This window comes from Sparus aurata, chromosome 12, assembly GCF_900880675.1.
Source record: "Sparus aurata chromosome 12, fSpaAur1.1, whole genome shotgun sequence".
Lineage (NCBI taxonomy): Eukaryota > Metazoa > Chordata > Actinopteri > Spariformes > Sparidae > Sparus > Sparus aurata.
Genome location: NC_044198.1, coordinates 12,181,273 through 12,208,852, shown reverse-complemented (window position 1 = coordinate 12,208,852; position 27,580 = coordinate 12,181,273). Strand labels below are relative to the sequence as shown.

General features: G+C 41.3%; 1 protein-coding gene across 2 annotated transcripts; it reads left to right on the top strand.

Moving 5' to 3' along the window:
* Positions 1-340: 340 nt before the first annotated feature.
* ulk1b (unc-51 like autophagy activating kinase 1) lies at positions 341-27,211 on the top strand. Of its 2 annotated transcripts, none has more exons than XM_030435887.1 (27): positions 341-1,003; positions 2,463-2,555; positions 2,983-3,024; positions 6,582-6,614; positions 7,849-7,885; positions 9,668-9,841; positions 11,543-11,616; positions 12,098-12,199; positions 13,565-13,623; positions 14,318-14,400; positions 14,656-14,706; positions 15,499-15,590; positions 15,749-15,914; positions 16,213-16,267; positions 16,398-16,484; positions 16,927-17,058; positions 17,175-17,323; positions 18,380-18,639; positions 18,769-18,974; positions 19,290-19,411; positions 21,019-21,144; positions 21,612-21,796; positions 22,182-22,366; positions 22,959-23,077; positions 23,203-23,360; positions 24,088-24,223; positions 24,369-27,211. In XM_030435887.1, exons 1-27 carry the CDS (start codon positions 914-916, stop codon positions 24,422-24,424), a joined length of 3,072 nt encoding a protein of 1,023 aa, XP_030291747.1. In that variant the 5' UTR covers positions 341-913; the 3' UTR covers positions 24,425-27,211. The 2 variants fall into 2 exon arrangements, with proteins under 2 accessions (XP_030291747.1, XP_030291748.1); XM_030435888.1 differs by lacking the exon at positions 341-1,003 and adding an exon at positions 1,199-1,453.
* The last annotated feature ends 369 nt before the right edge of the window (positions 27,212-27,580 follow it).

Here is a 27,580-nt window from a genome sequence, read left to right as displayed (position 1 = left end):
GAATTATTATTACCTCATTAATATTGTAAATATTACAATTCAAGGTTTGAATTTCTGCTCAAAGCTACACAGTGCCCTTTTATAAAAAAAAAACAAAACAGCTCCATGCCTCTTTCTACTGAATATTTATGATTCATTGTGTGTTTGTGTTTGATCCCACACACATACAAACACACTTAGGCGTGTAACATGTCATGATCTTCCAAACTGTTGATGTTAGGGCCTCAAGTCTAATCTGAACAAGTTGGCCTACATGAAGCCAAAACAAACGTCACGTCACACGCTGCTGTCATTTTACGACCCTCTGGTGCTCTGACGTCAGACCAACAGCTGTAGTTGCCCTGCGCATGCGCTGTGTAGCAGAGGCTGGAAGCCGTCTGCTTTGTTGGGACCATCGATGCTGTGACTTTTCGGCTCTCGTCAGCTGCCTATTGCACGGAAACACGGCGGACATATAGAGTCGTGGCTGGTTATCAGACATCATTAACTTCCTCTGCATTCACGGCCGTGTGCGTGTTTCGCTGCGTGGACGACAAAGTGAGGAGCTCCTGTATACAAACAACACGCAGCGAGCTGCTGTTTAAGGTGGCACGTCAGAGATAGCCGCAGCGACAGCGAACAGGACTCGTCCGTTTTGCTCCGAACGTCCGTGAAGTTCGCTAACTTTCGATGGAAGACAGCACGCGGCTTTGTTAGGAGTCCAACTCCAAAACGTGTCCGTCCGAACATGAGAGAAGAGGACAGTTTGTTGTCAGGAAGGCAGCTCATGGCAAGAGAACGAGGGGGTGAACATCCTTGCTGCTGCTGCTGCTGCTGTCCCTACTTGACAGGAGAAAGGAGCTAACCAGAAGGGTGTCCTGAGGCCTCCAGGTCACTGCAGACAAAACCACTAAAATCACACTTTGTCAAGAGGATGGAGACGGTGGGGAAGTTTGAGTTCAGTCGGAAGGACTTGATAGGACATGGCGCATTTGCTGTCGTCTTCAAAGGCAGAAACCGAGAGGTGGGTTATATCCTCGTCCAATATTTACATTACGTGTTTAAAAAAAACTCACATGTTGTCAAATAAAGACGAATTTAAACGTCCCGTGGGTGCTTTAAGTGTGTCGTAAGGCGTGATTTGCATTTTATTGGCCGCCTGGATTGTTTGTTTTCATTGTACGGCCTTAAGAGGCCTGGGTGAGCATACAGGATGTTCCCTAAAACAACAGACAGTTAATGGATAAAATGCTAAAAAAAATAAAAAATAAATACTTTGTAAGTATACACGACAGCTTTTTTTAAAATCCATGGATGGTAACTTTGAGTGGGTCTTTATATTTCGGCGGGGTTATAATGCAGATGATGCGTAAAGATAATGTAGAGCAGCCTTCATATTTCTTTCCATTGGATAGCTGCAAACTGAGGCCATTGATGAACGTGTTGGAACATGTCCTGTACCTGGAGTGAAAGGGTATGAATTATAACAGCTTCACGGTAATTTGTTTAATACACCGGTGATACAATAGATTAGACTGATTAGACAAAAACAATAGGTCTGGGGACATGTAGGCCTTTGTTGATTGGCATGCATACATTTTCTTCCACAGAAATAGAACGTGATAACACATATAAAATCACATTTAAGAAGGCTGTGAAGAGAGAAATCGCACTGATAAGGACAATGCATTGGGTTTTTATGGGCTGTTCTATAAAACTAACCAGACCTTCTGGCTGATAAGGCTCAGCAGATGATAAGTAATCAGCACTAGATTCCATTTAGAAATCCTTCAAATTAATGGGCAAGAAGGAGGCAAACCTATAGACCATCTGTCACCAAGAGGCAACTATCTATGCATGTATAACAGCAACAACAATATCAACAGAATGTGAATAAAAAGCAGTTGACATTGTGTTGAAGACATATGTACTGACATAAGCATGCTAACAAGCTAACCCCGTCCAGGCTCCTGTAAACACTGACATTACCCTGGTCCCTGAACTCCCAGTCTGAACTGCTATCTGCACGGCTAACTGGGCTAAATAGCTAATGGCAGCTACAGCAGTTATTCTGGTTATATGCTAATGCCCATTTGTTCTTTTTTAAGCGCACATTTGAATAATTGCCCATCCTTACATATTGGCAGCTCTATTAAACTAACCAGACTTCCTGGATGACTAGCCTCAGCTAATGAGAAGTAATCAATACATTTCAAGTCCATTTAGAAATGTTTTGAACCAACTGTATGAAGGAGGAATGCACAGTCAACAATAGTCAATAATTATATGCGTACACATATACACGTGACACCTTAAATATAAATTTAATTGAATTAATAGACTGCACATAGACATGTTCAAAATGCACCCAACTTGACATCTACATACACCATACAAAGGTGCAGTGTAACACATACTCTAAATACTGCATTGCATTTGTTTTTACCTTCAAAAATGAATTTGTATGTAATGTTTTCTTGTAGAAACATGACTGGGAGGTGGCAGTGAAGTGCATAAACAAGAAGAACCTGGCCAAGTCCCAGACACTGTTGGGGAAAGAGATCAAAATACTCAAGGTAAGCCACAGAAAGTTCTTGTTTCCAGTTATTAGGTTACTATGTGTTCTAGAAACATTACTTTTAAGGAATACCAAGTAACCGAGTAAGAAACAACAGAGCAACACTTTCTTTCCACATACGCATTACCCTGCTGTTTTCTTCTATCACTTGATATTTCAAAGTCTTATAATTTATTTATTGGACCACGTGGTGTGATAATAGAACGCGTTGTTGTGTTTAATATTTCAGTATCTAGAGCTGGTGAGGAGCCAAATTTTCGGGTGAATTCCAGTCTTTCAACATGAGAATGTTATAGTGAAAGTAATGTTCCTCCTGCAAACTACAGGGGGCCCTCAGTGGACTGCACATTCATGTTGATATGACATCCTGTTAGAAATGAAAGATAAATGATTAAAAACAATGATTTTCTGTGTGTTTTCGACAGGAACTGAAACATGAGAACATTGTTGCTTTACTGGACTTTCAGGTATGTAATTCTACACCCACATCAGACATGTAAATCATGCCAGGAGCAGTCTGACTGCACTGTGTCGAGGCTTCTGTTTACATACATGATTATCACACCTCTGCTCGTCCCAGTTTTCTCATCAGTCAGTGCTCATAAAGTGGAGCAGATGGGCTGTTGTCTCTTCCACATGACCCACTTCCGGCTAATGCAGCTTGAACAGTTTTGTTTTCCCTACTTGTTAAATGAGGCTTCGCTGCATCGGCCCGTTGCAAAAAACGTTTAATCTTGTTCAGGCTCGTTCCCCTCTGCTCTCTGTCGTGCACAGCAAATCCTTGTAAAGTTTCAGAAAATACTTCTGTCAAGCTCGTTTTGTCATCACCAGTGTTTATATTGTGTCTGCTGTCACGTGGGTTGTTCCAGCAGGCCTCCTTGATTTAGGCTTTGTGGGAAGCGTAGCGTCTTTAGTTTTTACTCGCCTATGTATGTATGTCTGACTGCAATCCCGGTGCCAAGGTCGTAGACTAGGTAAAAAGTTCCCATACAATCAGAGATATACAGTAAACAACAGCTTTAACCTCTTAGCACTAGAAAGATGATGAATTAAAATCTGCAGTCACAGCAGTGTAATCACCTGTAGGGCTAGTAACAAGTCTGTGCGAACACCTGCCAGGTACTTTAAACTGCACAACCTCCTGCCCCTGCACAAATACATACATTAACTCACCAGGTGTTCCTTTTGTCTGTTTGGGCCATGACTAACACACTGCCATCTGGTTAGAATAAACATCTAATGCAAATATGAGGGGAATAGCAACACCTGACACGACTAAAATAATGTACAATAGTAAGGGTTTAATATTGAGCAAGAGCTGCTCAGCTGTTGGAGAAACTCACATTGCTTATAGGGAATGTTGACATACATCCTGTTACATCAATGCATCTGGTGTGGGAGTGATAAAAAAAAACTGTTTCTGGTCTCACATGTGCTCCCAGTTTTGATGCACTGCTGAGCTATTTGACCTTTTCCTCTAACCTTCCAATCTATTCCATATGATAACTCATATATTTTCTTTTTGTTAATGCTTTAGCTTAACTGGTTCTGTCACCACAAACATGACTACAACTTGTCCTCATGTGTTGTTGGGACGATCCAGTTTTTGTATCTAGCAACACTGCTGGGAAATGTCCTGATGCCTCGTTAAAAGTATCCAGTAGCTTCATGCTTATGAATCTTGAAACGTCAAACAGTGGGCTCTGGCCTGGCTTGGATATTTATAATAAGGCTTATTCCAAATGTAGCATTTCCAGATTAAGAAGTGGGATGTGCCAGTATTATTCTCTAAATGGCTGCAGCACATCCGGAATATGCAGGGTTTTTATGGCAGTTGGCAAAAGCAGTTTAAACTACCTGGTATGTGTTCGCAGTGTAAAAAAAACAGCCATCGGTTTGCAAAGCTGTGGAAACTTTTGCAAAACTTGCAGAAGGCTTGTAACGAAGGCACAGCACTGGAGCAAAATGACTGCTCATAGAAAAGGAAGTAAATGCCTCCATAGCACTGAAATATGGTTAGTGTCTCCATGTAAACCGGAATATCGTTGGAATATTCATTTTCATTTACTATGTAAACATCTTACCCCAAATGTTGTCTTTTTTGTAATAAGAGCAAAACTAAAACATTGTGGGCATGTAAATGTAACCATTATCAGACCTGGCCATTTGTTTTGATAATTTAAGCTGACCTTTAATTCTCTACCCATATATGTATATTTTTTTGTCAGAGGGCTTAGTCACCATGCAAAGAAGGTTACAAATAAAGTCGTGACCAGTGATGCATAAATGCTGAGCTCCGCTAGCTGCTCAAACATCCCAGCACACTATAAAATAGCAAATGAGGATTTAACTGCTTTGCCCAAGAGCCCAACATCAAAAAGCATAAAGAAAAGTATTTGCAGCCTGCTTTAATGCACTTACTCATGCAGAACTTCAACCTATTCCTCTCTATTATCTTTATACTGGCTCACAGTGGCACCTCTCTCTGGGCATCTAAGATAGTCCGAGCTGGGCTCTAAGATTACAGGTTTGTTGTTGCACAGCAGCAGACAGTGTAGATGTTCTGAGCAGGGGATCCCACTATGCAGCTCTCTAATTAGGTCAAGAGGAAACTGAAACCAGACCAAACGCTGGACACCAGAGAGATGCATTTGCTTTGATTATCACATTTTATCCCATTGTCTTGTCCAAAGTAATAATCGTAATCGTATTATTCTATATTGTCTTGGAGTTATAGGCGTCCGGCGAAGTGTGAAAGTCAAAGCACCAACAGGTTTGAGTCATGCAACAAGTTCTTATTTCATAACAGGTTTTGAGCAAGAGTGGAGAGCAGATAGCTCGACCAGAGATGATTATCGATTGTCTTTTTTCAAAAGTGAATAACAGAAGTTCTCTAATTATAATAAACACTCAACGCAACATAAAATTTTCTGTCCGACTTAAGTGCGGCGCTGTAATACTGTGAGATAAACGCGGCAGAGATGCAGCCTGTTGAAACCAGATGGTTCGCTGGCTGGTCACTTGCCGCTGCTGTCCATCTTCCATAAAGCCAAACACAACCAATTTCAAAAGCCTGACTCAGCTGAACTGTGGAAAGCAGTCTGGCCTCTGACTGGTGGATTCAACAAGATACAGAGACGAGGTCAGAGTGAAAGACTGCACTCATCTGTTGCCGTGAGATAAGAGAGCTTTTTCACGCACGCCGCACTATGTTTTCCTCTTCAAAACAGGTTGTTGGAGAGAGCACACCAGAGGATAGAAAGTAGATAACAGATGTTAGGAGATCTCTAAAGTCATCTGAATTCTGATAAATCAATCGTCATTTATTGTTTTTTGGTGATGTTGAGCTTATGAGTTAAATGGTTTAGATGGTTTCTTCCATGGGACTTGTTCATTATTTACTGATTGTTTTGATCATGCTGCTGGCAGCAGAGCCAGTCATCTAATTGTTTTTGGCTCAGTATAAATGCAGCAGAGGAGATTCTTTCCTAATTTTTTCGACAGGTGCTGATACTCAAATGTATTTAAAATTAACAGCAAGGAACCGGCCACATTTCATTTAAAAGCCTGTCAGTGCAGGAGTCTGGGATCCAATTTTACAATGTTATAATTTTTATGAAGTCTACTACCAGGGTTTCCCTAACAGTGCAGCAACCAAGCAGTTTTGCACAACTCCTACTTTTAGATTAATTTAGAATAAAGTATAGAGCATCAAGCTCTAACCCTTACTAAATGACTATTGCCAGATCTAATGGATGTACTCCACAAATCTAGGAAAAATCATTATCCTGCTGTGCAAAGCTTTGATAGTTGTTGCTATATCTGCCTCTTTCTTCTTTTCTTCTCTATTATTTACTATGTTTCTTTCTTTCACAAAACCATGAATAACTCTATTTCTCCAAACTGAATCACCAGCTTAGTTTGCTTGAACCTGATCGACAAGCAGCAGCAGCACCTGTTCCTTCCTGTGTGTATCACTGACATGTGTTTGTTTACCCTCCCCTCTTATCTCTTCTCTGTTTAGGAAACTGCCAGCTCAGTGTACCTGGTAATGGAGGTAAGCTCGCTGTGATGTTTGGCTTTGTTTGCTCAGCTCTGTATTGTCTCAGCTCTGACAGGGCCTCGGCTATAATTAGCCGAGTCCTCGGGCATCAAAGGGGGTGGGAGGTGGGCACCAATCATCATCCAGCTTGTTTTTTACTGCGGGTTGATTCTGAGAATCTGATGAAGAGCGTCAGGTATGACTGGAGTTCTCTGTCATACTCGCTTTTCTTGTTCTGACAACATAATTGCCTGTTTCATTACTTAATGTAAATCATGTAGCGTGGTATCTTTATTCATTTTCCCAGCTCGATTGTTGTGTGAATGAGTTGTTGTTAAGTTTCATGTAACATTGTGTTGACGTATTTGGCAGCCAGGCAGAAAGGCTTGCTCACACATATCTTGAGTACATAAAACAGGGCTCCTGACTGCTACTTTTAAGTTTCATTTTGCAACAATTTTTGGAGACAGCGCAACTCAATTTATAACAAGGAGCACCTGCGCATCTTGCAAATACATTTCTCTCAATTTTGTTATTTATTATCAAAGGATTTATGAGTTATATAGTTGAGATTGGGGAAAAAATTGATGCATTGTGTAGCATGGCAGTTTAAGTGGTTTTAAACTTTGCGCTGGTGCTCCTAATAGCACCTAGTGGAAAAGAGTTAGTCTAGAGCCTTGAAAAGTTATCAAACTAAAATGGCCGACATTGTTTTTGGCAAGCAGTGTCAAACATTCATGGTTAATGTAATTTCCTGGGTAATGATTACACAATGTTGGATTTCTTAAGCGCTATTCAGAGCATCAGGGTTTCAAAGTGCTGAAAGGTTATGTGATATGCCAGTCCAATAAAACATGAAAATGATAGTTGCTGGTTGAACATGATTTTACAGAAGCAGAACACATATGAAATTACTGTAGATTGAAAGCGACAGCAGACGCGTATCTCTTAACTGGTCCTTTTATTATTATTACCATCATTGTTTTGTGCTTATTTCTGTGTCAGCGAAAGGAAATGAGTTGTGAAGCAGCCTTTCAGAGCCTCACCTGTCATAACAAAGCTCGTCCTTCCCCGGGTTCATTCATATTGATGCTGGGAGTGAGAACAAGGGTGTAAATCTGGAAACGCTTCAGTGTTCAGCAAATCACTGCTCTGATCTCTTTTGCTTTCTAGTCCCTTGATGTCAGACACTTGTTCACTAAAGTTACACATCATTCTCTCCCCCCCCCATCTCTCTTTCTAATCCCAGTACTGCAATGGAGGCGACCTTGCTGACTACCTACACTGTAAGTAAAACAAGTTTCCAATAAACTCACAATGTCCAACAATCTTCCAGGTCTTGATTGAAAACTCTACACGGAGCAAATAAAAACTTTTAAAGCACAAAACCAGCACTCAAAAGCAATATTCAGACACAAGGCAATTCAAAGTGCTTTACTTGGCATAGAGACAAATTAATAGAAATACAAAATAAACTGCATTTCAAAGACAATGAAAACGAAAGCAAGCAAATTGATATAGATTAAAGGGTAACGCTACCACTTTAGCACATTCAAGTGTGTCTACAGGTCTTGGGCAGTACTATATGTCAAATAAATAGAATTAAACCCTTTGTGGCTCCAGAGGAAGCTGCATGTAATCTGTTAAATTGTCTCTGGTAATGTTACGCTGCATGGCATCGTGGGTAATGTAGGCACCATGTTTTGAAAAAACAGTTCAATGGTATGGATTGCAGAACCAGAGATATCACCTTTTTTATTCCATACATTCTCCTTACTTTTTAAAACCTGGTGCCTACTGCTACTACTACTTCTGTTTTCACATATGCAGCAGTTCTCCAGAAGATCTGTAAACATACTTGCATGTGAAAACCCTTAATGTGTTGCCCTTTAAGCAGAAGTTGTGTCTAATTCATTGGGAAGCTGTAATAAACTGTAATCTTTGAAGACCTAGTTTAAATGGGCTGGCAGTTCTCTCAGACCTCAGGTATTCAGGAAGCATAAAAATGAAAAAAGCTAACTAAGAGCTATAATTTTTCAGTTCTGCTAGATCTGCCAAGAAGATTGAGCGAGTGCAAACAAAAGGGAACAACTCATCCTAAGGCATCCAGTAAGGTCACGACTTTGTTTTTGTAGGCTTCCTGTTTGACTGCAGGAAGTAGGCTTTTATCTGCGGCCCTGAAGACAGAGGCACATTTGGTGCTTTATGAACTGTGGCTTAAAATAGGCAGAGACGTACAGTGTAATAAAACCACAGAAACTTCCCCGCTGTTATCTTCAATCTGAACCCATCATATGTGAGGCATACATCATAAACATACAGTACACCAGATAATCATGATGGTAAAATACAGTCAAAAGTTCTGTCCTGGAATGCCACATCTCATAAATTACAGGGCTTTCAATACCCAGGGAATTATTGTGTCAGTATGGGCAGGGTGGGAAATAGGATGTCAGCCGCCCACTAGCTGTTTGCCAACAAATTAAAGCTGTAGCTAAATAGAGGACCTATACTAAAAATAGTCTCTGCCTGCATGGTTAAAAAAGTTCCACATGTATTTCTGGATCCACTGCCCACTGTGGTTAATAAATAAAACTTTTTTTCCTGGTCCAAGTGGAGTCTGAGCCTTGCTTTGTAAAAATTGGTTGGAAGGAAGGTGGAGTTCGAGAGAAATTCAAGACAAGGCAGGGACTGCCACATAGAACCATACTGTACCACCAAGAGAGGAGGGAGGTGATTGGAGGGAAGGAAGGGGCATGGAGCAGGAGGTGTCAGTGGGGTGATGTGAGACAACTGAGAGAAAAAATAAAGAGCATGCAGATATTTTTAGAGGTAAATTCAGATGTTTGGTGTAATATGGTCTGACTCCAAGATGTGTCAGGAGAACTAGTGTGATCTGCATAGATTTAAAAATACATGAAACAGGGCCACTCGGTCCCTATAAATCTACTATCCCTCCATCTTCAATCCTGCAGCAGTTGTTAATTTCACATTCACTGCACAGCTCAGCACTGCCTGTACACCAAGTTTATTAACCATTTATTTACATCCCCCTTCCCTCTCTGCAGCCAAAGGAACGCTAAGTGAGGACACCATTCGGGTTTTCCTGCAGCAGATTGCAGGAGCCATGAGGGTCCTACAGGCCAAAGGCATAATCCACAGGGACCTCAAACCACAGAACATCCTGCTTTCCTACCCACCAGGACGCAAGTCACACTCAAACAACACCTGCATCAAGATCGGTAGGTGTTTATGGTGTAAGAGTCAGCAAGCATGTTCGCCTTTCTTCATCAGTTTTCTGTTGTTGCCTTTTAACTGAATGGGAATGTCAGTGCTACAGAGTGACAGTGAAAACATTTGGCACTTTGGTAAAACAGACAATTAAATGCCTAATAAACCATTTATTAAAGGTCCAATATGTAGGAATTGACCATGTAGATGCCGTTAGCCAGTTAGCTTAGTTAGCCGTGCAGCTAGCAAGCTGGACTGGGAGGTCAGAGAACGAGAGGGGTATTGGTTTTCACACCACAGGAGCACAGGAGCCTTGGACCGAGGCGGGTTCAGACTAGGTTTGTATGTTGGCTTCAGTAGGCTACAACTAACCAACTTAACACATAGACGTCATAATGTCATAAATGTTACTTCTTCATATTCTGTTGAAAACTTCTGAATATTTACAACTAAAATTCTTACATATTGCAGCTTTGTGTGCAGTTAAAACAAAGCAAAATCACTTCAACATTACACACACAAGACCACAGCTTTTAAGTGCACGTCAAGATTTAAATGGAAAGCACAAGAAACCCTCGACATGAACAGAAAACTAATTGAATATCTTTAGGCCGCACATGAAAATCCCTACACCGTAATCAAGCTCTTTACACACACTTTTACTGCTGTAGGAGCGGATAATGATTTCCTTGAGGTAATTTATTACTGTAGGATTTTTGGTTTAAACTCGTTAGAGGAAATTAGAATTAGATTAAATATAGAATTTGACATTTTCCCACAGCAGTATTGGTTGTCCTCCTGTAATGAAACACTGTTGGAAAACAAATGCCAAGAAAGACAAATCCTCCTCAGATTAACGATACATGATGTGTGTGTCTCGTCAGTTAAGATTTTCACAGATTTTACCCAAAAGACGTTGGTGTAACAACAAGTAATCACCATAATGAGTGTCATGACCAACCACAGAGACACACACTCCCTGTGTGTGTTGTTCAGCTGTTTAGAAACTCTGCTAATCCTTAAGCCCATTAATTCCTGTTTGTCTGGAGAGAGTTGATTGCCGAGTGGGAGTGAAGTCTGAGAGCTCATGTCAGTCCCACAGTAGCTGCTGAATGTTATTAGCCTCGTGGCTCTGGGAGCTCAGTCACACTGACAAATAAACACACACTCGTCGGACCTACATAGACACAGATACCGACACACAAGCACATTCAAAGTGGCACAGGGAGAACTTAGAATTTGTTGTATTGGCTTGTGTGCTGGTGCTGAAGGAATATTGGGTAATATTTATTTAGTTGATTTTTTAAAATTCAACAAAATTAGTACGGTAATGAGTAAAATCAGTATATTATGAGTGATCAGTATTTTTTCTAACTGTGCTTGTAATTACCATAAATTGAAGTTGTTTGCTTTGGATAACTGAGCTACACAGCGGTTGTTGAAATCGTTTTTATTACCTCTGTTCTCTACTGGAGAAAGTGGTAGCTTATGGTCATTGAGTGGATGCATGGTGTAATAATGCTGCATCATTCTAGCTGTAATTACAGTCAAGACAGTAAATGTATGCTGTATGATAACATAAAATAACATAAATATATATGTATTTTTTTGTGTGTGCTCTGAGCACCGAATGTAAACCCGTCCCCTTTTAATTGCTCTTCTTCTCTAATGCCCCCTACCCTCCTTTGCTCTCTCACTTCCTCCCTCCACAGCGGACTTTGGCTTTGCCAGGTACCTTCAGAATAACATGATGGCAGCAACGCTCTGCGGGTCCCCTATGTACATGGTAAGTGCTTTTTTTGAAATTATAGATATGAGGGAACATACAGATGAGTGACAAATTAAAGGAAAATCTTAATTGATGGCTACCGAAACATGACAAATGCAGAAGCTTTTATACAGGGCATGAGGTCACTGAATGGTTTGATGATGATGAAGAAGATGATGTGAATCAATTGATCACAGATGGGAGAATCAGGAGGTTTATGTTAGTTTTCCTTTCCTTTGTCACCCATCTATAACTGCCAGCATACTCAAGAATGTTTTAACTGGTTGATAAATCCAAATTAAATTCAGATTTGTTGAAATGTTTTGACGCAGAGCAGAGGTTAACAGGGTCCGTTATTAGCAGAGAAAGTGTCATTCGCTAGTTCTTTTAATTTTAAAGTGTTAAAGTCTATTAATACTCATATATAACTTAATCATCTCATTAATCGTCCACCAGAGAGTTCAAGTGAAGTGTTATGACCTGTTTGTTCCTTTACTAGGCTCCTGAGGTCATTATGTCCCAAAACTATGATGCCAAGGCTGACTTGTGGAGTATAGGAACCATCGTGTTTCAGTGCCTGACTGGGAAGGCTCCTTTTCAGGTAAACACAAGACATTCACAGGTTGTGTGCAGACAGTATGCATGTTTTTCTTGTACCAGCTTCACACTCACAGTTACCTTCACCATCATTTATGGATGGACTGATAACTACTAGAGCTACGTTCACAATGCAGCACTGCAGTACTCCCTTTGCTCTACGATACTCATTCCTCTCTTGACTTAATAATATGATGAAAGGCAGCTTCTTGTGTGACATTATTTTGGAGCTTAGATTTTGATGTTAGCTGTTTTGCCATTTAAGAATGGCCATGTCATTTTTCTCAAGACTCTAAGATTGAAGCAAATATTTTAACTTTGTTCAAGTGATGGAAAACACACATGCTGTAATTTAAGAAAGCACCAAAATGAGGTGCATTAACATAAAACTTGTTCCTTTGACATGTTCACATTCTTATTCAGTAACTGCAGCTCAGTCTGCTTGCTGAAAGTATTCAGACAGGCTGCGTCGTCTCACCAGATCATGTGAAAGATGAGTAGTTTGACTTGGCTGACTTGAGCGATGCTGTGAAAGATGAAACGCATATCTTCTTCCAAGCTACTTTATCTAAACTGGTCTGGCAGCATTTCTGAAACTAAGTCGCTTCACTGTTTGTTTCACTGACAGGCAAACACGTCATTATGTGTTCTAACACATGTCATTAACAGGGCATGTTTGGGGTCAGTCTTGTGCTATGAAGCCTTGCTGTGTTTTGACTCTGCGTGTATATTTGCAGACAGTATTTGCATGCTTTCAACCATCATAACTAGGGTTGGGCGATGTCTGCCGAACTGGCATGTGACGATGATGTCAGCATGTCCCCTCAGTGTTGCTGTAGGTAGCAGCTGCATATTAGCTCGCTGCTGTTTCCCACTGGAAACTATTTCCCGTTACCACTGACATGCATCCCTGTGCCAGGTTTAAAAGCGCCCTCGTCTCAGCCCCACATGGCTGTAACTCAGCTTTGCTCAGCCTCAAATGCATAAAACAAAGTTGGCCGACTAGCCCAGGACGCCAGGCTAAGAAAACTGTGTATAAAAACGGCATAACTGAGAGAAACAGCGGCTCGCGGGAAAAGAAACACTGTTGCCACAAATTTAACTAAGTGTCTTGTGGTCGCCTAACTGAGCTGGTTTAACAAGGAAAGAATTAATGTATCACAATCAACAACAACTCTTGCCCTGCGGCAACTCTGAGGGGACACGCCACTCAATTGTGCTCTCTGGTGGGGAGCCTTTTGAATCACGATGTTAGGATGGCCATGAATTGGTAGTCAATGGCTGTCAGGGTTGGGCCGATGAACGATACCATTGTCCATCGGCCCAAAACTAATCTAAACTATTTTAAGCTATTTTTTGTCGTCTTTAGGCCAGCAGTCCTCAGGATCTCCGGCTGTTCTACGAAAAGAACAAGACTCTCAGCCCCAAGTAAGAAGTTACGCTCAGATGACATGTGATGTGATTCATGTTATTACAAATCTTACAACAAAAGAAAACATAGTCATAGTCATAACAAGGTCAGATCATAGTTCTGCATTTTGTAATAGATTTGGATGATAAGAAATGAGAAACTGAACCCAGTTTCAGAATAGAATAACCAGTAAAAAGTAAAGGTCTGACCCAAAAAAAACCTTTGAAAATATCTTAGTGTTGCCATGGTGCTGTTAAAATCATTTACCAAAAGAAGTCAGCTAGAGAGATGCTTCCCATACCAGCTGGGCAGTTAGAACAGTTGAACAGCAGTTATTCACAACATTGTTTGAAATGACAGTCCCTCAACAAATCCCTGACAGCCTGTTTGTTTTTCAGCATAACGTCTCTACATTTTTTACATTTAACTTTCTCACAGCTGACTGATGAAAGACTTTTTAAAAGCTACCCTCTCAGGAATGTTTAAAAACACCAACTATGAAAGACAACATATCATTTTGAAAAGATTACCATTCATTTAACTTTCTGTTGGGAAACACACATATATCATTTCTTGGTTCCAGTAAACCAAGTGTATCTAAAGGTCCTTCTGCATCTGTAGTAACAGTTCTCTGCTGTATTATTTCAACCTTTAATGAAGGTATTTCAGTTCACACCAGCACACACTGATTGTGATTTTACTTGTTTGCAGTATCCCCAGAGAGACTTCAAGCCATTTAAGACACCTGCTACTGGGTCTGCTGCAGCGCAACCACAAGGACCGCATGGACTTTGGTTAGTTAACATCAAGCACAGTAACATTTTACAGTTTATTATATGGTGTTAATGAACACCTACACCTATACTCACATCCCTACATTATACTATTGTTTGTCTTTTGCTAAGAAGTGTTATGTAAAGGAAGAAGACCAACAGAGAAAAGATTATGTCAGTCTATGTGTCTATGCACAGGTGATGCACAGATTGTTATTCTAAGAAATGTTCTGTTTCACTGCTTCTTTCTAATTACATTTTGTCTTTTGTTGGTAGATGAGTTCTTTTGTCATCCATTCCTGGAGGCTAGCTCATCCATGAAAAAGAGTAAGTAAGAATAAATCATACACTTCTTAGTAGAGTTTAGATGGATAATTGTCTGTAATGCATCAGTGTTATCTTCAAAAAAGAACTGGGCTTTGTATCATAATTGTATCGCTATTGTGATATGTGACTATGTATTATCCTCGATTCTGGATAGTGTGAAGTGTTTTCTATTCCTGGTTTTAGGCTGCATTACAGTAAAGTGATGTCATTTTCTGAATTTACAGGACTATTCTTGTTCTGGTACTTTCCTGTACAGACTTAATCCTCACATCCACATCATGATGACTATTGCTCAAAAATCCCACTGTGATCATATTTTGTGAAAGTTGCAATAGTTATCCGTACAATATTGACACAATATCGATATTGAGGTACTTGGTAAAAATATTTTGATATTTGATTTTGTCACCCAGTCTTAACATTTATGAAGTGCTGTTGAGGAGATTTCAAAATATCAAGATATGTGTGTGTATCATGGTATAGCCTCAAAACCAGGCAATGTTGTTTTGAGGCCATCTTGATCACATCCACCTCAAAATAATGCTGCACAGAAATAATGTTAAGAATGAATTTTCCACCCAAATTATACTTTTATTCCATCTAAAAGTAGAGCCAGACACATAGTAAGTAGTAGGTACATAATAGAAAAAAAACAGTATCTCGTGTCAGCAAAGCACTGTAGAGATGACTCTGAGTTTTCTTGTAAACAAACAAAGTTTATGTTTACATTCAGTGTTTCTCACCAAACCACATGCTTGGGTTATCTAACAAATGTGTTACATTTTGTTGCAGCAACTCCTACTGTGTCTATGACCTGCTTCCCAAGCTCTGCATCAGCCAGCTCGTGTAGCAGCTCCTCCACCTCTCACCTCGCCTCACCACCGGTTTGTTCATTATTCCTGTTATTTCTATTGTTTCTCTGTCTGCACCTGATTAACGAGGCTGGGCTTTTGTCTTTTTGCTCTTTTTATCATTTCGTACATGCTTTCTTTCTTTCTTTCTTTCGGCTTTTGTACTATGTATTCTCTCTCTGTTTCTGCAGCAATCTCTTGCTGAGGTTCAGCATTTGCGTGCCAAAGCTCTGGCCTCCCCTACTCAGGAGGCCACTGGTTTTCTCCTCAAGGACTCGTCTGGAGGGGGCGGCAGCAGCAAGAACTCGTCCTCCTGCGACACAGATGACTTTGTCATGGTGCCTCCTCACTTCACCAGTAAGAAAGCAAAGGGTCCTTACCTAAATGACAATTGCAGCTGTGCGTAATTATAGCCTTTGTTCCAGCTTAATGGAACTACTGCTGAAATATTTGACATCATCTTTTAATTTTTCTAAAGACTATAGACTACCTTTTATGAAGCATTTCATAAGCTGGAGCAGTTCTCCATCAGGACATTTGTTACGTGTCGTTCCTATCAATCACTGTTTATTATTCATGTAATAGAATGTAAACTACTCTGGAAAATGCCAATTTCACTTCCCAATGATTTCATTTGGTTTTCCTGCTTTTCCAGCCGGTGAGCTCACATGTGAGAGTAAAGTGCTGCCGGACAGCCTGATGAACAGTGGGTAAGAAGGAAAGATTGGCATTATCACGGATCACATATCTGTAATTGACTTTACTATAAAAGTGAGAGCATAAGCTCTCTTCCTTTCCAAATAATAAAGTCCTGACGATTTCTCTTCCCTCTTTAATCAGCTCTCTTCTGGCTTCTGCTGGTCTGTGTAGTCAAGCCAAAACACCGCCACACTCACCTTCCTACAGTGGGTCTCCAAGTACCATCAGGTAACAGCAGAAAGATAAATGCATTGTTGTGGTGATGCATGTGATACTGTGAAGCTGAGAGGGCATACCATTGTGAGCCATCTAGCAGCACTGCAGAGGCAAGTCGTAGTTACTCAGTGTCTGCTATTACAAAGTATTTCATTAATCATCTGGCAATGAGCAACAAATTGACAACTATAGAGGGTCAAACTACGTACCATAGTACTAATATTATTATAATTGAACACAGTCTTTTATTACTCTTTACTTGAGGTTATGTAATCTGTGCACCTCATTTGTTTTCTTTAGATGAAAATTACTGTACAAGTTTGGCAGGATTGTCAATAACAGAACATCTCTTTTCCAAAATATTTGGTGTTCCTGTTGAATGTGTCAGACCTCTCTGTGTCCACACTCTAACTCTGCGGTTGGCACTCTGTGTTCTTCTCGCCGTTGTTGGCAGGCCCAGTGAGTTCCCTGGAGGTAGCTATGGAAACCATGGTCAGTCATTGCCTATCCCAGTTCCCACTCAGCTACAGAACTACCAGCGCATGGAGCAGAACCTCCATTCTACCAAACAGGATGGCTCACCACGGTTTGTATTCACAAACACTCACATACACATGTTCCGACTGCTGCATATGTATGACTACATTTCTTGACTTGACTGCAGTACTTGTGAACTTAAATCGTGAACTATGTTATTATTAGGCTGTCGACACCAGTGCGTCGATGCAGCAGTGGAAGCTTGCTGGGCTTCGCTCGGACCGGGCCTTCACCGCCCTACGGGCAGGGAGCAGTCACCCCCAATCGCAGACTTTCACTGGGAGGTGCCAGACCCTTCCAGCTCTCCCCTCAAGGTAGCTCAGGCTCCTATTTGCTTTGTATACCATACTGCTAAAGTTTTTAGCGAATACTTGTCTGAAATGAGTATCCGGTGCAGAGCATATACTTTTTTTTTTAAAAGTGTGATCCAAGTGATCTGAAATTCAATTCTGAGGTTGTTCTGTAAATGGTTTTCTAATAAATAATAAATACAGCAGTTTCTGGTCAACCCATATCAACTTCTGGCTCACATTCTCAACTGCTGGTTGCTCCCACTTACTTCTGTTGGAAGACCTGCCCATTCCAGGTACAGATGCAGATAATTTAGTTTGTTGAATAGATATAGATTATGGTTTTATCAGTCATACTGATCCCTAATATTTACATCGTGAAATTAATTTGGGTGATGTAGCAGGATGTGGAGCTAACTGGTTGTTGGCTATATTGTAATGCAAGACAAGGGAAAACATTTACTTTATTTTCTTTCTTTCACATGTGTTTTAGGTGTCCTGACCACTGGATTTGTCAATTAAAAGATTTATTTATATTTATTACAATGATTATACCTTTAATTCAGTCAAGAAGCTTCTCCTATATGACGATTAATTTCTTTTCTGTTGTCATTGCAGTAAATAGTGGTTTTTGACTTTTAGTTGGACAAAATAAGAAATGTCGGCAATGACTCGACTCTTTTTACTTTTCTACTCCCTAAATGGTGAATTAGTCAAGTAATTGTTAGCTGCAGACTGAAAGGTGATTGACTGGTTCTAGGTATTGCCATTCAGCAGAAGTCAAAGAGGGAAATAAGGATTTGGTTAACATTTGCAGTGTCTCTCTCTGAGTCATCCTTTGCTAGAATTTTGAAAGTTATTGCCTGAGAAAATTAACTGACCTCCTACGTGAACAAACAGTCTCCTCCCAGCACCATTTGCTCTCTATTCCTCTGAGCTTCATGCTGCCACAGTCCCTTCACTGTCTGAATGTGCCACCGACAGTGTAGTGGAGGAGTTAGACAGGACTTGTTCATCTTCCCTGCCATGCCACCTGCTGTGTTAAGGCAGAAATATTCTGACTGTCTGACATCCCCACAGCTCCTCACCACGCTGAAGCCCGGCCTGCTTCTCATCAGCACCCACAGGCGACAGGACTGGGCACACGGCTCCACAGTGCCCCCTGTTTGCTAGAGTGTGCCAGTGGCGGTGTCAGGCAAAAGATCAGGAAGCAGCACTCAGACCCAGTGGTGGCCCCCTCGACAGGCCTGATGACCGTCCGCCCGCTGCACTCCTCCCCCAGACTCAGCGAGCTAATGCAGCGTAGCCCCCTCCCGACCATCCTGGGCTCCCCTTCCAGGGTGAGTCAGCTGGTGTGCATGTGTGTGCGTGTGTGTTCTCTTTAGATACACGGAACAAGGAAAGACTACCAAGCAGTTTGAATAAAAGCTCTGGCGCCGCTCTCCTTTCCCTCTTGTATCCCTCATCAGACCATACCTCCATTTGAATTCCCCAAGCCTCCCAGCTCTCCGAACCTCGTGACCTTCCTGACACAGCAGGGTTTGGTCATCGGCTCCCCTTGCAGCAGGACTGCCCCAGCAGAGCCCAGAGAGCCGGGACAGCAAGCACCTACACAGGTCACCCAACCTGCACACTGCATCCACAGACGGAGTGATGATACCAAGGGCTTTGGAAGGTTAGATTGTTGTTTCTGTTGTCATGTTCTGTTTGTTAATGGTTACCACAGTGGTGCTGTAATTTTTTTTTTTTTCAAACAGCTAAAATAAAGACAGGATTTTTTTTCATTCTTGCATGTAAAAATAGAGACCAAAAACCTAATAGAGTGGATAGAAACACTGTTGAATATGCCTAGCAGGGAAAAAGTGTATAAACGAGTGAAATAAAACAAAATAAAATTGTATATTAACGAGGATGCTGCCTTATTCAGAACACTTTTCCTTCCTTTCATGTCCTCTTCTCTGTGCCTCTGTTTCTTCTCTCTTTGCTGCAGGTCTCAGAGTGCCGGTCGTCTGTCGGACATGCTGCTGATGGCTGCTTTTGGACCAGGAGGACCTGCCGGTGAAAGAGGAAGCACAGAGAACCTGACCTCTGAAAAAGCCATAGACATAACAGGTAGGAACGTCTGTGGATGAACATATGTATGTAGTTTTGGATTTCAGTGTGTGTAGCTCATTCCAACAAGTGACAGGCCTACATAAAGGTCTAGGTGCAATAAAATTACTTTTAAAGTATCAAAACAATTGTAGAATTGCACACAGCCTACATTCAGAAACTGTATCTTCAGAAGAGCTGCCAGGACTTCCGTAAGATAGATAGATGGATGGATGGATGGATGGATGGATGGATGGATGGATGGATGGATGGATGGATGGATGGATGGATGGATGGATGGATGGATGGATGGATGGATGGATGGATGGATGGATGGATGGATGGATGGATGGATGGATGGATGGATGGATGGATGGATGGATGGATGGATGGATGGATGGATGGAATTACTTTAATGATCCCAGACTGGGAAATTATTTTGTGACAGCAGCAGTGGGTCCGCAAAGTACATAAGTACATAACATAAATAGAAGGCAATATATACATGTATACATATATATATACGTATATATACAGTGAACAGTATACTATAAACAATAATAATATATACAACAAAACAAAATATGCAAAATATACTATAAACAATAATAATATATACAACAAAACAGTGGAGCGATCAGAGTTCTCTCTGTCAGGCAGAGGTGAGAAAGTTATTGTGTAATGAAATGGCTTGTGGCAGGAAAGATTTCCTGTATCTGTTATTACACAGCGAAGCTGAAGCAGCCTTCCGGAGAAGGTGCTCCGCTGTCTGACCAGTGTGAGTTGGAGAGGGTGGAGAGGATTATCCATGATGGATAACAGTTTTTTCAGTGTCCTCCTCTCCACCACAGCCTCCAGAGTGTCCTGTTTGCAGCCAATCACAGAGCCAGCCTTCCTGATCAGTTTGTTGAGTCTGTTGGTGTCGCTGGCTTCGATGCTGCTTTCCAAACAAACCACAGCAAAGAAAAGTCCACTGGCCACCACAGACTGATAAAAGATCTCCAAAATCTTGATGCACACCTTGAAGGATCTCAGCTTCCTCAGGAAGTAAAGTCTGCCCATCCCCTTCTTGTAAACAGCTTCAGTGTTAGATCTCCAGTCCAGTCTGTGGTTGATGTTAACACAAAGGTACTTGTAATCCTCCACCGCCTCCACATCCCTTCCAAGAATGCGCAGTTGATGTTTAGCCACAGATGATTCCATCCAGTCCACTCCACAAAGTTGTGATTGTGATGTCACACGTACATACGTCACTGCTCTGTGCCATGTCCTCAGCATGGCCATGGTTGCAAAAACCATGGCAGAGACATAGGGGCGGTGCTTGCTCAGGCCTGTGAGAGCTAACCAATCAGAGCAGATTGGATTTTTAGTGGGAGGGTGTGCTCAAAGACATAGGCCCTTAAACTGGCAATTCAGACAGAGGGTGGATAGAGGTACTGCAGCAATGGACAGTATGAAGAAAAAAGAAATGATTTAATTATATAAGAGCATGTAAACATATTGTAGTACGCACCTAAAATGAAAGGATGAACCTGATAATTTGCATGAAATGGGACCTTTTAAGATCAGATGTGTATGGTTTCCCAACACTCCCATAACTTCAGTCATTGCTCTTTTTTGCACTCTAGTGCCCCCTAGCGGTGGGGGAGGCCTCGCTCCCGGCTCCTGCAGCCCTGCACAGGTGGTGTTCACAGTGGGCTCTCCTCCAAGTGGCAGCACCCCACCTCATACCTCCAGACAGAGGAAATACTCAGGTAGTGCACACACACCCCCATACAACTACATAGCTTGTTTGCAGTCAAACGACAACATTGGTATTACACTCTGAGCTGAATGCGACCTGAAGCACTGCAAGGCCATTTTCTTTCTTATTCCATGATGTGGAAACTTAACTTGAATGTCATGGGGGTAAGCATCAAACATATTTTCTACTGGCTGTAGTTAAATTTAGGAAGTCATAACCCAAATGAATGGTTTTCTGAACACACAATTTCCAGTTTTTTGATTGCCACGTAAAGAAAAAGAAAAATGTATGTATCTCCTTTTGGAAGATGCTCGTTAACCAGAAAGCACGGACAATAAGAGTGAATTCCAAAAACAACAAGCTGCATAGTTGGTAGATTTTGTTATTTATTGTGTAGCGATAAAAATGCTTTGAGAAAAGAGTTCAGCACATGAATATTCAATAAATGTTTTCTGTCTCTTTCTCTGACTCCTGCAGGCTCGTTCACTTCAGTCAGCCCCGCAGGCTCCTTCACAAGCCGCTACCCCCAGACAGGCATCTATCTGGATGGCTTTGAGGCTTCTTCTAGTCCTCGCTACAGTTTCACTGATCCAATCACAGCCAACATGGGCGGTCCTGTGACCTTCGAGGCTCCCGAGCTGCCTGAGGAGACGCTGATGGAGGTGAGAGGCAGGTGTTATACACAGCTCTGGATAGTATTTTAAAAAGGGGAGTCACCCCTTAGGTCCTGCGCATTCTATTTATATTTCTCAGCAACGACTCTGTATGTTGTATAGATGAATCAGGGTTTCATTTTCACACAATCTTGGAATAAAGAATCCCTCTCGAGAGTGTGGAGTGTGAGAAAAATAGAAAAAAGAGAGCATGCTGTTGTTGAAGTGTCTTTAGCGCAAGTCATTGTGGCAAAATAGCCTCAGGTGAAATCTGAGAGTGGAATAATGAAATGTACTGAATGACCTGTCTCCTGTTAATGTGGACGGAATGCAAAATCACATCTCTGTTTAATATTCTACCACTCAACCCCCACCTGTCTCTGTCGGAGTGCAGCAGGAGCACACAGACACCGTGCAACGCCTGCGCTTCACGTTGGATTTCGCCCGCTGTCTGATGGAGGTGGCTGGAGCCCGTGGGGCTGCAGTGATGGGGGAGCAGGGGGAAATTTCTCATCCCTCCGTCCTTCAGCCGCAGAGCCTGGTAGCAGATCAGATAAGCTCGCTGAGCCGAGAGTGGAGGTAAGGCCATATCAGATGTGGCTGTGAGCAAAGATGCTGTTTATCCAGTTTGGGTAGAACATGACTTCAGAGTGGATCTCCTGCCTGTGCACTAGGAAAGTCACAATTTCAATTCTGATATGAAAATGGAACAAATTGAGCTTTCAGAATAGATCGTGAAACCATAAGTAGGATTGGCGATTCTCCCATTAAACCCCCCACTGCCACTTGCACGCGTCCGAAGAAAAACACACTCCAAAGTAACACAGCTAGCTTACTTGTAGCCCACTGCTGCACTTCTCAGTGGACACAAAAATGCAGAGGGTAACTCAAAAGCAGCAGAGATGTAGGGTCAATTGTCTTTTTCACAGATCCTTTATTCATAGTCTTCTTTTGGAAGAGGGTTTACTCATGAGGGAAGAACTGAACTGACATTGCCAGAGATCCATTATTGATTTGTCTGGGTAGAGGGTTTAATCTGGACAGATTTGAGACACCAAATTTGACAGCAAGCTTAATTTCTGTCTTCTCATAATGGAGGGTGTGGTCTTAAATGGGAAAACTTCGGTCTCATCATTGCTAAACACATCTATCATACCATCTGTCCTCGCAGTCATGCAGAACAGCTGGTTCTCTACCTGAAGACTGCAGAGCTCTTGTCCACGGCCTTACGCACAGCCATGGAGCGAGTGAAACAGGGCAAACTCTACCCATCTGCTACAGTCAAACAAGGTAGGAGCCATTTCATTCTGTAAGGTGGAGAGCCTTGTTAAGGTGAATGAAAACTTATTTTGATCATAACCAGTTGCACAATGAAATTAAAGTACATTCTTGCAAAATGTTCTGTCAACACACAGTGGTGAGGAGGCTGAACGAGCTGTACAAATCCAGTGTGGCATCCTGTCGCTCACTCAGCACCCGTCTGGAGCGCTTCTTTTCTAGGAAGCACCGTCTAATGGACCAAATCACCTCCATCACAGCTGAGCGGCTGCTGTTCAGCCACACTGTGCAGATGGTAAGCCAGAGGAAAAAGTAGACAGCTGTGGAGCAGAGAGGTAGTCAAGGGTTACTGACCAGCAGACCACAGCTTAACCATTTAGATACTGTGTGTATAGTAATCCAGTGAATTTTAGCGTTTGCATTTGTTGCAAATTTAAGTACATGTATGTGGAAAATACTCCTCCTATCTCCCTCCAGCTCTCTCTTTAAACCTAAGCTATGAGAATCTGCTCCAAAACTATTGCTTTATGATCACAGGAACATTGAAGACACAAAAGTAATTGGATTCTACTTAGAGTTTTGTATAAATGTATTTGTATATTCACTCAGGATAGAGTTACTACTGAGAAGCAAGTGAGAAAAGGACATTTTTGGTGATCCATTTTCTAATGGCAGAAAATTATACATGTGTTTAGGAGGTGGTGAAGGATAAAGGTATTCCAGGATAATCTTTCTCCACTAATTATCTTTTTTTCATCTGTGAAACACTTGGGCGGGGGGGAAACATTTTGCTTGGTAATCATTCTTTGTCACTGTTTTCATCTGTGAAAAAAGTGTTATATGCTAATGATTCTTTAGCTATACCTTGTGTTTAATGTGCATGGAGAAATTAAAATTTGTCTGGAGGAAACATTAATGCATTTAGTCATGTTTAGTGGGCTAGTGGTGCAATCCCAGCAGCATTATATTGATATTTTAACCATCACACATGTATTAACTTCAACATCCTGCTGTCCTCTCAGGTCCAAGCTGCTGCGCTGGACGAGATGTTTCACCAAGGGGAAGCGTCCGCCCTGCGCTACCATAAAGCTCTGCTGCTGATGGAGGGTCTGTCTCTGCTGCTCACTGAACAGGACGACATCGTCAGTGTTGGCAAATGTAAGCACGTCTGTCAGCTCATCTCGTGTCTTCATGGTTTGGTGTGGGATGGTTCTCCAGCTAAAAATCATCTCTTATAATGATATATACAAAACAATTTGCTATTTTGTCATCTTTAATCCTTTTCTTATGTCTGTGTGTGCAGGTAAGGAGTGCATTGAACGTCGTCTCACAGCTTTGCAGTCAGGACTCTGTGTCTGAGAGTCCTTCGCTGCTTCGTGGAGTGGATATGATGTCAGTCATTTTCACCCCTGCACATTACCAACAAACCACATCTGCACCTACATCTCATGGTCTTCACTTAGAAATGCTTTAAGGTTTCACAAGAAAAACCACAAGGCCTCTGGGTTTGAGCTGTCTAAATGGCTTGCCGTTCATCTCAAGTTTTTGGACAGTAGCAGTGACTTCCCCCAACGCTGAACTTGAACCGACGTTGGACACGGTGCACTTGTGCTGTGAAAGAATGTCTGCGCTCTCATCCATGTGAGAGGACTTTGCCCCTGGCAATAAAAATTGTGTTTTGGTTTTTTTTTGCCAAGAAGAGGCTTCCCTTCACTAGGCGTAACACATGCAGGAGCAATTATTGCCAAGTAGTCACACACCCACAGAAAGTGCTTATCTTTAAATAAACAGATAGCAGTTTGTTGTGCAAATATTCATGCTACAAATTTGCATTGGTCAACTCTATACAAAAAATGTTTTACCAAGTAGCTGGAGGGAAAGTACAGTATCAGCTGTACAGCTTCATACGGAAAGGATGTGGGCTGATGAAGACGGGGAATGACCGAGTATCATTCTCATCAAATGTATGTTTGTCTTTGCTTTGCTTGGTTTATTTGTTCTGTTTTTTATCTTATTTTTACTTGCTTGCTGAAGGGAAGTATGAGTAGCAATGCTACACTTGGTGGCCGGAAGTGCATGCAAGCACTATTACAAAACTGTTGCCAAAATTATTTTTAAAAATGTTATGTTTTCGTGTTTGGTGAAGTTTTAGATTCACTGTAGATAAGGTTACTATGCTGGTTTGGACACTTTACTGATTCTATACTTGCTTTATGTCAAAAAGATCACGTTCCATCACTGAAACAAAGATGGAATAGGGTTTTAGTTTTTTTAAAATGGTAGTGGATCTAGAAAACACTCTCCACTACACCACTGCTACATGCAGAATACAGCTTTTAATTGACGAGGGACTGAAACTGGTTTGTAAGCATCCGTGATCACAATAATGCTAAAGATGCTGCAATAACCTGCAATGTTTTCTTCAGGTGTACAGAGGCTTAAATGCTGCTGTTGCTGGTAATTTCCCCACACAATTCCACATTCTGTCCGTCTGTATGTTATCAATCAACCGTGTCGGAGTTTAGCAAGTATAATCAAATTTGAATGTCGGGGCTGACAGGAGAGAATGAGTGATATATTAGCCAAGTGTTAGCTAACTCACATTTAGACTTGCCCCGGGGCCAACGTTTGAATGTTTTTGCACTGTTGAAGTACTGTAGAGAATGATCTGGAGCGGAACATGCTGAATATATAGAGTTTTTGTAGATAGGTTTGCTTATTTAGAGAGTTTGATTTCGTTTTATTAGTTGTATGATAGTTACTGTCGAAAGTATGTTAGATGTAAGAATGCTGACACAGAGATGGTATAAGCTATGAAACCTTAGAAAGATTTCTTTAAGAAGATAAAGGAAACTAAAAAAAAAAAAAACCTTTAGGCTGAGAACTGATGTGCATCGATTGTGTTGTGTTCTATTTCAAGGTAGTGGCGATTGTGTTTGATTTTGAGTGTCTCGTTGATTTGGAGTGCTAGTTGAAAATGTGTGCTTTACCTGAAATATTTATGTATTGTTGATATTGACCGTAGCCATAAATCCCAACTGGATACCTTTACTCCCCTAAATTGTTGGCAATTAGGAAGGATCAACTTCTACTTCTGGTTCCTTTCCAAGGGAAGTTTGTGTGCATGCTTGCATGTGTGAAGTGACGTTTGATTTATTAACGGATGGTGGTACTAACGCTCTGTAACGAGATGAATGATATGATGTTGACTCAAGTTGACGTGGGTGGATGTTTTAGGATCCCACTCATATGACATATGAAAGGGTTTCCCGGGTATGACCCAGGCCTAGTACTAAGTTTTTCATCCCCACGGTGTAAGCTCCTCTGCCTTTTTAACAAAGTGCATATTTTCATAAGTTGTTGATGTATGCTGAGGGTGGAAGGTGATGTACGCTGATCTTATGAAGCCAATATAGTAGCACTGTCAGCAGAACGGGACGGAGGAAAGGTTTTTCTCAGTGAAGATTTCTCTAAATATACGTTCAGTGTATTTGCTTTGTGGCCTTTTTGTATTTTGTCAGAGACTTTTTCTCAAATTTTCGTAGCGTGTTTATAAAAATTGAGTGTACATTCCTAATATCAGCTCATCCACATGCTCTCTCGTCCCTCTCATGACGTCTTACCTTTTAAAGACCGATGCATGTGTCACTTTTTATCGTTACCCACAGTCATTGCAATCGGCCATCCTAAAGTCAAAAGCACCAGAAAGATCAGTCGCACAGCAGCTGAAATATTGAAGGAGTAAAGCAGGTTGGTGTTGGAGAGAGATTCTGCTATGTGCACTCCCATAATCGATCTGTCGTTGATTTGGATTCTTTTTGTATGCTTAATGAGGACATACCAGAATGTTTTTCATTTTGTCTTTTTCACCTGACTTGTTCTGTATGACCTGTATATATTGTAAATTAAGTTATTGTCATTATGTATATGATGCTGCAGGCACGGAGAAAAGAGTACCACACCACCTATACATTTCCAAAGAATAGGCCTTCTTCTGCTGATCTTCCACATTGTCTCTTACTGTTTGCAAAAGCATTTCAGTGTTATCATATCTATGACAGACACACTATCTCATTGTCCCTGTGTGTGATGTAACATTTACTGTTTGAGAGTTGCAATATGAATAAAGTCAAAGGAAAAAGGTAATTTGTCTTAAGATGATGCATTTGATCTGATGTCAGACTCAAGTATTTAGGGAGCGTGGCAGGGCCAGGAGAGCTGTCTCTGCTGACCTAGTAAAGCAGCTGTTAAGACTGATTAAACTGGCCACATGGACTTTAAATTAAGTCTACTTAAAGGAACATTCACGGCAGCCTGACTAAACCATTCAAAAACATTACATCTTGTAATTTTGTTAAAGATGTATTATAACATCCTCAAAAATATGAAGCCATTGGTTTCCATTAATTTAATTTCCTTCCTGTACTGGCATTATACATGCATGGTAATTGAATTATTAATAACAATGCTTGTTTTATTTAACTTTATTTAGCATATGCAGTCTTTGAAAATGTA

Bases quoted from the DNA above. Each gene is read 5' to 3' on its own strand.
- ulk1b (XM_030435887.1), top strand. From the start codon at position 914: ATGGAGACGGTGGGGAAGTTTGAGTTCAGTCGGAAGGACTTGATAGGA. The intron at 2,556-2,982 runs GTAAGCCACAGA...TGTTTTCGACAG, and splicing joins AAGAGATCAAAATACTCAAG to GAACTGAAACATGAGAACAT. The intron at 17,059-17,174 runs GTTTGTATTCAC...TGTTATTATTAG, and splicing joins AAACAGGATGGCTCACCACG to GCTGTCGACACCAGTGCGTC.